This window comes from Seriola lalandi, unplaced genomic scaffold, assembly GCF_002814215.2.
Source record: "Seriola lalandi dorsalis isolate HSWRI2012SDOR001 ecotype SW California unplaced genomic scaffold, Sedor1 jcf7180002054901, whole genome shotgun sequence".
NCBI classification, from domain to species: Eukaryota; Metazoa; Chordata; class Actinopteri; order Carangiformes; family Carangidae; genus Seriola; species Seriola lalandi.
Window position 1 is genome coordinate 2,139,768 of NW_019525453.1, and position 13,091 is coordinate 2,152,858.

At 40.4% G+C, this 13,091-nt stretch overlaps 1 protein-coding gene across 1 annotated transcript in view; it reads left to right on the forward strand.

The window, feature by feature from the left end:
* The window catches only part of mdga2a (MAM domain containing glycosylphosphatidylinositol anchor 2a), a 170,095-nt gene extending 157,914 nt beyond the window's left edge, over positions 1-12,181 (forward strand). The window contains exons 16-18 of the mRNA XM_023429967.2: positions 2,567-2,697; positions 3,302-3,398; positions 4,589-12,181. Of these exons, the coding sequence (XP_023285735.1) occupies positions 2,567-2,697; positions 3,302-3,398; positions 4,589-4,677 (317 nt within the window). The 3' untranslated portion in view covers positions 4,678-12,181. The remainder of the gene's footprint in view (positions 1-2,566; positions 2,698-3,301; positions 3,399-4,588) is intronic.
* Positions 12,182-13,091: the final 910 nt, after the last annotated feature.

Below are 13,091 nucleotides of genomic sequence, written 5' to 3' on the forward strand. Positions count from 1 at the left end.
CAGCAAAGCACACCAAGCAAGTCTGTTTTAAGCCTGACCTTCCGAGAAGCAATGGAGTCATCCTTTCATTAGCAAGGAGGGTGGTACCGCACCTCAGTCCCCCTCTCTCTCTCTCGTGCTCACCACATAATTGAAAATTTCCAGTAGCTATTTCTCACTTTTCACTAGACTCACATCTTTCTCTTCTCAGATCTTTTTAAATTTCACAAGTGTCTGCCACAGGTATTTCTTTAAGAATAAAAAAAAGAAAGGTACTCCAAAGAATAAACAGCATATGCCTTTGCTCGGGATGTGATGACACTGACATAACCACCTACATCGCAATGAGTTCAAAGAAAATGTAAGCCAGCCAGCTCAGCAAGAATCCTCCTACATCCTAAACACTTCAGTGGTAGATGAAACCGCAGGTCATGTTCTGTACAAGAGCTCATCTCTCACTGGAGATTGTGCTGTCGTTGGGGAAAGCATATGCTGCGCTGATGAGAGAATATGAACAGGGACATACAGTATGGCAGTCCCTCGTTTCAGCGCGAAGATGTTTTTTTTTTTTTGAAGGGAGCCGTACAGTAATGAGGCACCACGCTGAGGCAAAGATGCATCAGAAGCAAGGTTGCAGTCCTAGACGCTGCTGTGTCTGCTCATCAGCTGTGTCAATGCCAAGGTGCTGCTTTCCATACTTGTGAAATTCACTTGACTTCAGAGCAGTGGTCCTACTGAGCTGCACTATGGTGTCAGTGTCAATAAAGTGGTTTGGGTCCTTGGATGCTGCTCCTTCTGGCCCACCGCTAAAGGACCGCTCTCTCTCTCTCTCCCACACACAGTCCTGCTGCATGGCAAATAGAAAAAAACGAACACAATCGGTGTGTTTGGAGAGGAGGGTAAAGTGGTTGCACTCGGTGTCATCATCTGACAGTTTTATATCAAAGCCCAGGGCCAGACAAGAAGAGAGTCTTCAATTCAGACCTGGTATATAGTCTATTCTGTCTCAATAAGAGACTGTATTTCTGTGTTATTGTAAGGGGTTATATATGAATTCAGTTGAAATGGGTTTGTCATATTGCAATTTCAAATGCAGAGTTGGTTTGAGTGGAGACATCCAGTAGTTTCTTCGGTGCAGCTTTCGCGGACATGCAGGGGAAATGATAGAGGAAGCTGGGCTGGGCAGAAATGAAAGTTTGAAACTAACAGTAAATTGGAAAGAACAGGAAAAGTATTTACACTCAACAAAAATTCTCATCACACTTGCCCATTAGTGATAATTGATTTGGATTATCACAAGCTAAAGAATAATTTATCATCACTTATAGAACCACAGTTTAATAAATGTATCAATTCATAAGACCTGAGTTTAACCTTTGCTACTGGTTGGCTCCGCTCTGAATGCAGAAGAATACATAAATCTGAAATGCAGGAGACAGAGGTGAATATTAAACTTAAAAGTCCGGATCCAATCTCACTTGCAGTTTTACCCTGGAGTTCACAGTCCAATGCCCCCCTTCACCCCCCTCGCCCCCCCCTACTGTGTGTGGATGGTTGGGTGGTATATTATATTAATTGTCGTTTTGTACTCACTTTTAAACTAAATAGACCAGTTAGATCCAGATTTCCCAACCGTCTTTGCTCCACAGACTGTTTTTATACTTACACAAGCAAGAGCCAAACAAGAGAAGGAGTGGGCAAGCATAAAAGTAAAACCGAAAATATTTTGTTTGTATTTCACTGTTGTTTAAAGTTTAAATCTAACAAAATACACGCTAATCAACAAAGAACAGCCGACCTACTGATACAGGCCTCAGTCAGTGAGACTGCATGAAGTGCAAAAGTGTTTGCCAGTGATCAAAGAACCTACATGACCAAATCTAGTACAAGCATTACATTATTTGGAATGAAGCATGGAGGAAAAGGCATGCCTTATCTGGATAAAAGTAACATAAAAATATTGCTTTCCAAGTAACATTTCAGCACCAAATGAGGACTGGTCCAAAGCATTACATGTCCTTTGCAGGTTGTCATAGAGTAAGCCCAAATTAAACAGTTCAAAGTTATTAACATAACTGCCAGCAGCTATAAAGTGCAGTAGAATATGAACTGGAAAATGGAAACTTTCAGAAAAAACTTGACAGTAGTCCACAAACAAATATTTGTAGTGTGTCTGGGAAATTTGCCTTCCATGCAAATCCGTCTCACCCTTTTCCACATACAAAAGAGCGCTGAGAGGTGGTGACAACAGACTGGTTACCTTGAGTACTGTTGACCTACTTTAGTTAAATAGCGATGTATTGTTGAAAGCGCAGCAGGGAGGAATGAGTGCACAAAGTTTAAGGTAATTACCACAAAAATAGTTTATAAAATGACAGTATACAATTATTATTATTCAGCTTTGTGTTCAGTAGCAAATGTTCCATGGTTCGGTACAGGCCTGCAGCTCCGGGTTTGAAACAACTGAGATAGATATTGCCAAGACATTTATATATATTTATTTGGAGCATGTGTGCGTGTGCGTGTGTGTGTGTTTGTGTGTGTGTGTGTGATCACTGACCTGTATATGTCTCTCCTCTTCATGCAGGAACTCTGAATGCCTTCCTGAAGCAAAAGGGCCAAACGACCTCCGAGGGTCCTGTGTGGTCGCTAAGTGGTAACCAAGGTGACCGCTGGAAGCAGGTCAAAGTAAGCATCCATCCGACAGCGTCCTTCCAGGTGAGACCAAAAAACTTAATCAATCCAATACCTAGCAGCATTCCCCCTGTTGCCTTTTATTTTCCTCTCCGTCTGTGTTTGTACGGTGAAATATTAGTTTCCTTGCGGCCTGCATATTGATGTAGCACTTCACAAGCCTCATATTAAGCAGAGAAGTGGACGGCATCCATAGACATTGTTTGCCATAGAGAAAGCAATATCACTCACGGTTTGCCATCAGGAAGCCTAATCTTTGTGAGTAGCGAATATAGGACTTCAATATTCTCCATCATTTTTATTTTTTCTCCATCATTTTTACGGCTGTAGTTGTGGAAAGTAATTATGGTTTCGGCTGCACTTCTGTGTCTTCTCTTTGTTCCCACTCTCACTGCTCTCTGTCCCAGCACCACAAGCATTCGTATTTTAAAATTTTGCAACATTAAAAAATGAAATAAACACTTGCCACCTGCTGTTATTTTTTATGAGGAGCTATTTAGCCAAATAACATTGAGCACTTATTTAGATTTGATCATGCAGTGGTGCTAATTTCTTGTTTTTGTGGTCTATCAAGGCTGCACAGACAAAAAAAACAATCAAACAAACAAACATGTTTTTCTCTCCGTAGGTGGTACTGGAAGGTGTCCGGGGACCAGGCATTGAGGGAGACATCGCCATCGATGATGTCACGCTGGAGGAAGGGGAATGTCGAGACCCGCCGCCCAGTGAGTAGCACCACGTGTCCGCCTCCCTCTTACCTGAACTCCAGGCTCTCGCTCTACCTCGCTGGACAAGGTTGAGATTTACGAGAAAGGATCTAATCTTAGACAGTTGCCAGCGTTGGGCTACCATCTCATGGGGAAAACACGGTTGTCATAGCAACAGTGTTGTAGTCACATGAATGATAGCCATGCTGGCTGAGTTGAGCACTGTAATTGCACTTAGGAACAAACAGAAGGTAAACACAGAAACAAGACACAGAAAATGGTCGACAATTGGTCTGCAGACAAACACCGTTCCTTTGATTTAATTAAAAGGAACATTATTCCAGAAGCTTCTCAAACTTTAGACATTCTTTTAACATACCATACCATAACATACTGTTTTAATTTTTCATGTCATTAATGAGATATAGCCAGGCATCTAAAAGAGAATCGGAGTCAGTCATCTAGATCAAGATTTATTGTATTTCTCTTATTACTGCAAGATTATTATTCAAGTTATTTTTCATTTGGATCCATTATGATTCAAAGCGACAGCATTAATTCATTCGGAGTTAGAGGAGTGGTCGCCAAGGCTGAGGACCGAGTAATGTTATAAATTATACAATTCAATCTCACATAATGAATCTTACATGACTTGATGTGATGTAAGAGGGAAGAATTGAGAAATATCTCATGAGGCCTGATCTGATGTGACTTCTGACTGAAGATGTTGCCGTCTTAGGATCTGGTCATACAGGTTAGTTGTGCCTTAAAGGAACCGTTCAACATTTTGGGAATTGTTGATTATTTACTTTCTTGCTGAGAGTTTTGTGGGAAGATCAGTATCGCTCTGGCTCTGTCCAAAGTAACAAAATCTGCCTATCAGTCCCCCTGATTAACACTCTGCATCTTGTCCATCACGACCAGCAGAGACTCACTTGAAGGTCAGGAAACGTCCTGACCAGTGTACCTGGCCGGGAAATGGTGTTGCACAAAATACCCCCTTAAAAATACAACTTGTGGTATCAATCTCTCACTCTCAGCAAGAAAGTGAATTAGTGTGTTTGCCAAAATGGGGGACTCTGGCTTATTAAATTTGTTGTTGTTAAATTTGTTCTGTTTTTGAGCCTGGAGTCATTTTTTGTGATTTGCTCTGTGGAGTATGTAATAACAGCAGCTACCATTGTTTTCTGCTTCTTTTACCTGATTAGATCTCAGCTCCACGGCTCCGTCCACATCCTCGCATATATGGCTGCTATGCATCACCATGGTGATGACCATCCTAGAAGGTCAGAGGTGACCCTTCTCTCCGTCATCTCAGAGGCGAATATTCAGACCCACCGTCTGTGAGCTATACCCTCGGCATCCAATCACCAAAGATTCATGCATCCTGAAAGCAGCAGGGGTCCCCTGATGGACCACAGAGGGACCGAAATCAATAAAAGAGAGAAAAAATAGTGATAAAAAAAGTTACACAAAAAGTAATAAAGAAGATGCGCTAATTTTTTAAAGAGACCTCTTTTACAGAAAACACTCCTCGGTGCAGGACTCTGGACGTCTTTACGAGCACAAAGACAGGTGGGCGATGAGTAAGCCTGGACTTTGGCGAAAGAGTTCACAAGCGTCGAGGGAGGACAGTTTGTAAAGCACAAGAACAATTTTATGAAGTTATGAAAATATCTTTGGAAGGCGGCGGAATAGAGACACTGCTGACTTTTTGAAGAGGAAATAACATTTCCCTGCTTACAAATACATGGAATCAGACCTTTCTCTGTGTATCTTTATCTTCATTTCTTGCACCAGATGCCAATCACTGACTCTTGTTTTTCACTCTAGCCCAGTCTCACGTCACACCTTGGCATTTCCTTATCTGCTTGGTGCTGTACTGTAGAAAAACAAGGACTCTGGCAACATTCAGTTCTGTCTGCTTACTCCCCTGTAGCTGCCTATGTATCTTTTAACACTGTGCTCACGAGTCCAAGTGGCCAACCGACGGTATGGTGGCAGAACAATAAATTCAGAAGAATCAGCGGAGGTGTAGACAGCTGGACTGGGCAGAAAGAAGTTCAAGCTTATGAGCTGAAATGAGAGGAAGAGGTGGAAAGAGGGCAGAGAGGAGGGATGAACGGAAGGAAGAGTGGAGGGAGGGGAGGAACAGGCAGAGAGTAGAGAAAGGTCCGATTAGTGAGGCCTGACTCCAATATTCAGTCAGCGGTCCGTATGTGGAACAGAAGCCACTTTACTTTCTGCCATGAAACAAAGTGCCTTCAGATTACAAACCGAATCGTGAGCCTGGGTGTTAATCAACATCGAACACGTCTCTGTTCATGTTTCCTCTGATGGGCTATTTTCTACATGTTTCTTTTGCCCCACAAGTGCTGATGGGAGGGCATGCTTATAAAGAGGGAGTATGGGGGTCGTGCAACACCCGGATTTTACTCCTGATGGGACAGTCGCCTGTGTGTGTGTGTGTGTGTGTGTGTGTGTGTGTGTGTGTGTGTGTGTGTATGTGTGTTTGTATGCGTGCCAGTTTGTGTGCGTGCCAGTTAGTGTGTGTGTGTGTGTGTGTGTGTGCATGCGCCTAAGCCTATGCCTACGCGTAGTTCAATGTGAGGGCAGCCAAACAGGCAGCGCTGGCAGACACCGAGCACAGGTTTGCAAACAATTTGGATAAAAACAGCAGCAACGGTGAAAGTGAGGCTCTGGATCTGTTTTTTGCAGAAGGACAGTTTAAGATCATACGGGAGGATAAAGACACTTCGTCGAATGAATACCCCACTCTCTCTTCCCATAATTCTCTTTCCCTGCGGACGTGCGTTTTTTTAACAAAAGAAAAGAACAACTGCTGAATAAAACATTGCATTGTACAGGGAGGAGAGTAGGAACCTTGGGACTGCAGGCTCTTCATTAGGGTGATTGGCCTCACCCCTGTCCTCCACCATTTATATGGAACAATATGAGAATAAAAGATAATAATGACCATAATAATAGTCATGATATTTTATTACTCTAGCGAGAATGTTTCTCTGCTTTTACACAAACTGTGAAGATTGACTGTGGAAGATCTACCTGAGACCATAACCTTAACCAGCGGGGTTTTTAAAAAATGTATTGTAAAAAAGAGAAAATAAGAAAATGAAAAATTCCGTTCATTGTTGGTTATGACAAATGTTTTGAGGACTTGTGTCTTGTTTCTTATTTTTTCTGTTGAAGATGACTTAACTTCCTTTCTCTTCTTGTTGTCTCCCTTTGCATTGCTGAAGTATCAAAGCTGATGGAAACATAAGAAGTAAACCAATTTGGTAACTGTATAACTTGTAAATGTTAAAGAAGCTCTATTCAAAGGTTTATGATAAATGTTTTATGTTGGAGTACAGGAAGCACAACATACAGTTCAAGGTCTCAACATATAAAATCCATTTTATATTTCTCTACACATACGTGACCTACTTCCACAAATTCAGGCTTATCGACGCTCTGAAACAAGTCCACGTTTAACAGCAAATCGATCTTTTTTTTTACTTCTTACATTCATATTTATAGTGCAACCACTATGCTAGAGAACGCAAAGGATCCCGGTCAGGAGTATAAATGAAATCTTCATGAATGCAGACTGGGTAAAGGTTCATGGTGTTGTGGTTGTTCAGCAAATGTAGCCTCTTCAGTGGAAGCCTGGGTTAGTCTGAGTGGGTCATGTACATGTGTGAGCATAAAGCTGTGTACAATAGGTGTGATGAGAAACTGATACATGTAAAGAAGATAAATATGCTAAACAAAACAGAGCAGAATGATGAACATTTCAGGGCATCCTTACAATATCATTATGATCTGTATGATGTTATTATAGAGACGTAATCACAGGTATTATATGCTATCCATTTCTGTTTTGTTTTTCTGTTTGTTTTATTTTTGTTTGGATTTTTTTTTTTTTTTTTTTAGATAATTTCAGACATTTTCATTTCTGTGTTTTTATTTTCATAAGGCCCAGATCACAATGAATGTAAATGGAGTTCTGGGGAGAGTTGTTTTCTTACAGTCTTTCTAGATGTAATGTTTTAAGAAAACATGTTTTTGTGTGCTTTTGATGATGAGAACTTTCAGACTTTCATAGGTTGTTTTGGACATATGTCAAGAACAGGAAGTTCATCTGATTTTGACACAGACTTTGACACATTTTCCAAAAATATAAAACTCAGATTAAATATCCATTAGCTAGTTGCTATATCCTCCTGTGGTATAGTAGGTAATGAAAAGTGCCAAAGTGCCCCGTGTAGTCGTCACTGTTACTAAGTATGGATATGAGTTACTTAAGATATTTTGGTAACTGTTCCTTTTACAGCCACCCTGAGCACCTCGTCAATTCATGATGAGAACAGAAAATCAGCATATAGCCTAATAGTAGTGCCACAAATAATTTGGAATTACAGCTGGATTTACATAAAGAACACCTTTGGTTTTATTTCGGTATTTGTTGTCAGTGGTTTAAAGGAATAGTGTTACATTTTGGGAAATGAGCTAATTCACTCTCTTGCCAAGTGCCAAGAGATCGGTAACACTCGTATGTGTGTCCACTAAACATGAAGCTACACCCAGAAGACTGTTAATTTAGCACAAAGACAGGAAGAGAGAAACTGCTAGCTTGGCTCTGTCTGAACAAAATCCACTTACCAGCAATTCTAAAGCTCACCAGTTACCTTGTATCTCTTTTATGTAATCAGTACATTTTAAGCAGGTTGCCAGGAAACTAGCAGAGATGTAACAGGAAGTCACTGTTCCCACCAGAGAAATAGTCTAGCATGTAACCCCTGTTTTTATGAATTAAAAAAGATGTAAATTGCTAATTTGTGAGCTTTAGAGGTGCTGGCAGGTTGACTTTGTTATCTTCAGACAGGACCTGGCTAACTGTTTCCCCCTGTTTCCAGTCTCGTTGCTAAGCTAGGCTAACTGTCTGCTGGTAACTTCATATTAAATGTACAACTATATAAATGATATTGATCTTCGTAACTAACTCCAGAGAAGAACTGTGAATAACTGTATTTCTCTAAATGACAAACTATCCCTATTAGTATTGAGCGAGAACCAGGAGGTGGTTATCAGCTAGCTTGGCTATCTCCAAAGTTCAAAGCTCATTCATTAAAAAGTTTCACAAAATGTCAGACGTTTGCTTTAGAATAACAGCCTGAGTTTAAAAGTATGCAAAATGTTCTCTGTGTATTCCCTATCAGTCGCCACACTGTAAAATTTGGTTTGTGTATGTTGGAATTATATCAGCACTAGCCTTTCAGAGACTATGACAGACCTCATTTTTATCCTAGTTTTATGGTGTATTAAATATTGGCTGCATTCATGTTAAAGTTTTTTTTGGGCAGTTTCTGCCATTATTCGGATAGGGACATTGAGAGAGTGAAAGGAAAGTTGGGGAGAGAGAGGGGATGACATGCACCGAAGGCAGTAAGGACTGAGCCTAAGTGGTACACGCTTTACCAGTTGAGCCACTGGGGCGCCCCAATATTGGCTACATTCATACAATTTTCATCCGTGTGAAGGAAATATTGTCTAATTTTCGTAGAACCCCAACTGAAATTAGACAGCAAAATGAATCATTGTTCGTTTTCGTTGTATTACAGCCCTCGCCATATCCTTGATTTCCATTTTTGTGCAATTCACATACCGTATGTCAGCCTCTGCCCTTTGTGTGTACGAGGGATGTGAGCCTGGTGAGTGGCTTACACTCTCAGCTCTGCTCCATTTATTGATAAAAGTCCTCTAAGCTGCTTCAAAGTACAATTGGAGGGGATTAACAGGTTTTGAATATGTAAACAGTGTTATGTGACAGTTTGCTTTCTTACAGTGTTTACTGACTGTGTTTTAATGATGAAAGGCTTCTGTAGTTGAGGAAGGTGGAAGTGTTTATAAAGTAACACGGGGAATGAGTGCATTTCTAGTTTGTGATTAGTTTAGGTGCTGGAGCTGAATGTGTCCACATTTGCCAAGTGTTTTTTTGTTTTTTTTTTACATCACTGTATCTGGACCCAAGACATTTTTGGTGTGTTGTTTTTCCCACTAGCACATACAGTATGAGATGTTTCTCACAGCAGCCACTTAAGTTTTACACTCATTTGAGACTTCATAGTTGGAGTGATGGTGCCATCATTTTTTTTAATAGATGGTTAAGAAAATAAAATGATAGTTACTTTTTTTCTCTTTTCTACTCAGTAGACCTTTCACAATAACATGAAATGTAGAGGTCTGTTTGTTGATTTTGATATTTACAGTAGGTCCTGCAATATAATACAACTATCTAGTAACACGACACTACTCAAATGGAGGCTAGCATTTGTGCAGGCAGAGCACTGAACTAATTGGCATCAGCTGTTTCATTCATGCCTCACATCAATGGCTTAATAAGCTAACTAATAACATCCAATTACATTTATGCAGGTGACATTATAACCTGATTCTTCTCACTATTATCCTTCTGATACATTTATGCCAGTGTTGTTTACGCCTCAATCACCTCAACCTCCTATTTAAAGAGCAGAGCCTTTTCACCAACTCTAACTCCAAACCCTTTTCTATAAATTCCTTTATTCCATAAAGTGAATGTACATGAGGTGGACAAAATGTTATGGTACATTTCAATATGACACAATCAGATAAAACCACTACAGCCTGAAAATGCCCCGTAGAATTCAGTCAACACAAACCTGAGGTAGTAAAGCTTATAGTCTCTACAAATACAGAACATTAAAAATAAGTTGTTTGGGTCAGTTGTATTGCATCGCTATACATTGTATTGGTCACAGTATACAATAGAAATTGCCTATTTCCATTGTAACGCTGTAACAAACGACACAAGTCGATCTTCATTACACGGGAGAGGCTTTAAACCATTTGTTAGATGGGAGGAGGGAAGCCGTGTTCAGTGCAAGGTATAGAGACAGAAATCGTGTTTTCCTTTTTGAATGCAGTTTCACCTGCTTACTGAAAACATTTGACTTGCTACTTTTGTATAACGTAAAAGGTACATATTAACAAAAGAAAAATAAGCTATTGTTGGATATGGTGAGGCCCTGGAATACCAAGGAAGCAAACAGGCACCTGCTCTTAATACTGTTTCATATTAGATTCTGGTAAAAAAAAAAAAAAAAAAAAATCTGCTATTTCTTCTGTGCATTGATGAATACATGAATGAATTTTGCAGTTGTGCATGAATGTACTCAGTGCTTACATTAACACCATTAAAATGGAGGCACTGTAGCATTAAGGGATGGGGTCTGTCAGAGTTTGTGCAGGCTGTGGACTGAATTTAATTGCTGTAACCTGCAGTATGTCGAAACAATTTCCCAGGTTCTTTGGTAAATTTGATTAAAACTATCCATGTGAGTAGAACCATGCCCAGTTGGTATGTGAGAAAATGTAATTTAAAACAAACTATTGCCTTAATTCCTAAAAAGTGCATACCTTGTAATATTATAAACTTAAAGTGGAAAAGACCTTGTGAAGAAGTCCTGTGCAGTCGTGCTGATGAACTCATACAGTTTCCAGCTGTAATGTAGTTACCTGGATGGTGTTTTTAAAGAGATTCAGCTGTAATTGTCACATTTTTAGTTACAGCTGTAATTACCTGCTTGTTTATTATTCGTACCTTGTATTCAACTGAGGGTCTCTAAAAGGAACAGTCCCAACATTTCTTTCTGAGTGGAAATGTTCTCATTTTCTGTTCAATCTAAGAAGGGCTTTGTCACATTGTGCCATTCATCATCCTATTTTAGCCCCCTCCCCACCCCACCCCTAACAAAAAAAACAAAAAGAAAAAAAAAAACACACTCAGTTCCACTAGTGTAATATTAATGCAGCTGGTAGCCCCAATTATCACTATACACACCCAGCTTTCTTTGGTTGATTCAGCAAAGACAACGAGTGCCAAAAGGGGGGGATAAGCACTGTGGTTGGGAGAGACCCGGCAGAACTGACAGTCACATTGAATTCGGCAGTCAAACAGTTCATATGACGGATTCAAACAGGAACAAAATGCCTGTCATATTAAACCTCAAACTTTACCCACAGTCTTCAGTTTTTTTTCAAGAGTGAAAATGCCATTTTAATGTGGTGCACTTCTTTCACTTCCACACAGTTGCTAGGCAGTAGTGAGCGACTTGTCGACAGGAGCCTGAGTGCAGTCCCACTAAATAACTGGAAAAGGTAGACACATTTCAGAGATCTCATTTTACTCTGTCAGGGAAGAAGCAGTATGTCGCTATTTGATGGCAGGGCTGCTCAGTGTGACAACTTTACCAGTGGGAAAACTGCCACCTCTTGGTACCGACTCTTTCTGCTGTTGGAGTAACTCTCGCTACTTCTCGACGGCTTTCCTCCTCTGTCTGTCCTCTCTTTCTCTTTCACCTTGCTTTGATCAGGAATCTCTGACTAGGCAGGAGCAACATTTTCCATGTCCTGTTATTTACCATCAGTGCAGCCGACTGTGTGCAGGATGACAAAATGAAGACGTTTGCCGCAGTTGAGGAATGTCCCCCCTCCCCTCCTCGCTCTTGAAAAGACCCTTGGAAATAATGAGATTTGATGCTGTAATATCAAGGTTGTTGAGAAAGCTGTGTTTCAGTGATGTTATTTATCTTGTTCTGTGCTGACACCCTGTAATGATGACCTGTCACTCTTCTCTGTTTTGTGCTCTATATTTATATATGATCAGGCTTCTTTTTCACTGTATTTCTTTGGATTTGTCACCCATTTTTTGTGCCATACCTGCAACTAATGAAAAAATAAAGAAAAGGAATATTTTATGAGCTGTCTCAAATAAATTTTCCATTGTATACTATGAGACTAGAATGTAATAAAGTAGAACAGAATAGGACAGAATAGAATTCAACGCCCCATATTATATGCTTAGTGCTTAAACACAAATCCTCTTCTTGTTTCAGTGGCTTGCCTGTACTTGACACCTCTGTCCCCATAGTTTTTCAAAGCGAAAGCCAAGTTATTCCCACTGTGACCACCTGTCTCCCACTCAAAGGGCTGGAAACAAAAGCTTTGTGCAAATTGTTCTGTTCTTTTGACAGTACTCCCCAGTTTGTGGTTCTTCTGAGGAGCTACCATGCTTGCTTTCCTCTCAGAGTTGAGACGATGTGAGTGATTGTGGCGAGAAAAGGACATCTGAGGGAAAGACAGAGGAATAACAATGGTGTGCAGAGGAACTTGAAAGTCATCCAAATGTTAGCCAGCAGGGGCCTCACGACTGACAGAAGCTTATAGAGTAGAACCCTGAGCAGAAGTTACTGTACACAGCCTGAAATGACTTTCCTTTTTCTTCTTTCCCGAGCAGCCCACCTCTTTGATATGCTAAACATCGAGAAAACCACCAAACTTTTTTTAAACTTGCATTTTAAAATAACCGCAAGGTCAGAGAAATGGTATGTTGCAATCATAGACTGTATATTAAAAGGTTGCAATGTTGCCAATGGTTTCACACTGATCTGTTCCACTGACCAACAGGTGGCGGTAACGTGTCGAGAAACGCAATAATGGACCAGAAAAGGCAGTGAAGAACACGACAAGCTGGTGAGCCTGGACGGAATAATTGCAGGTAATCAACCTCGGCTTTGCAAATGTTTTAGGAGGAAGGGAATGCAGTCAACAGGTCTGTTAACCCTCAAGGATTCACATAATGCATTTTGGTGAGTAACATTGAATGTA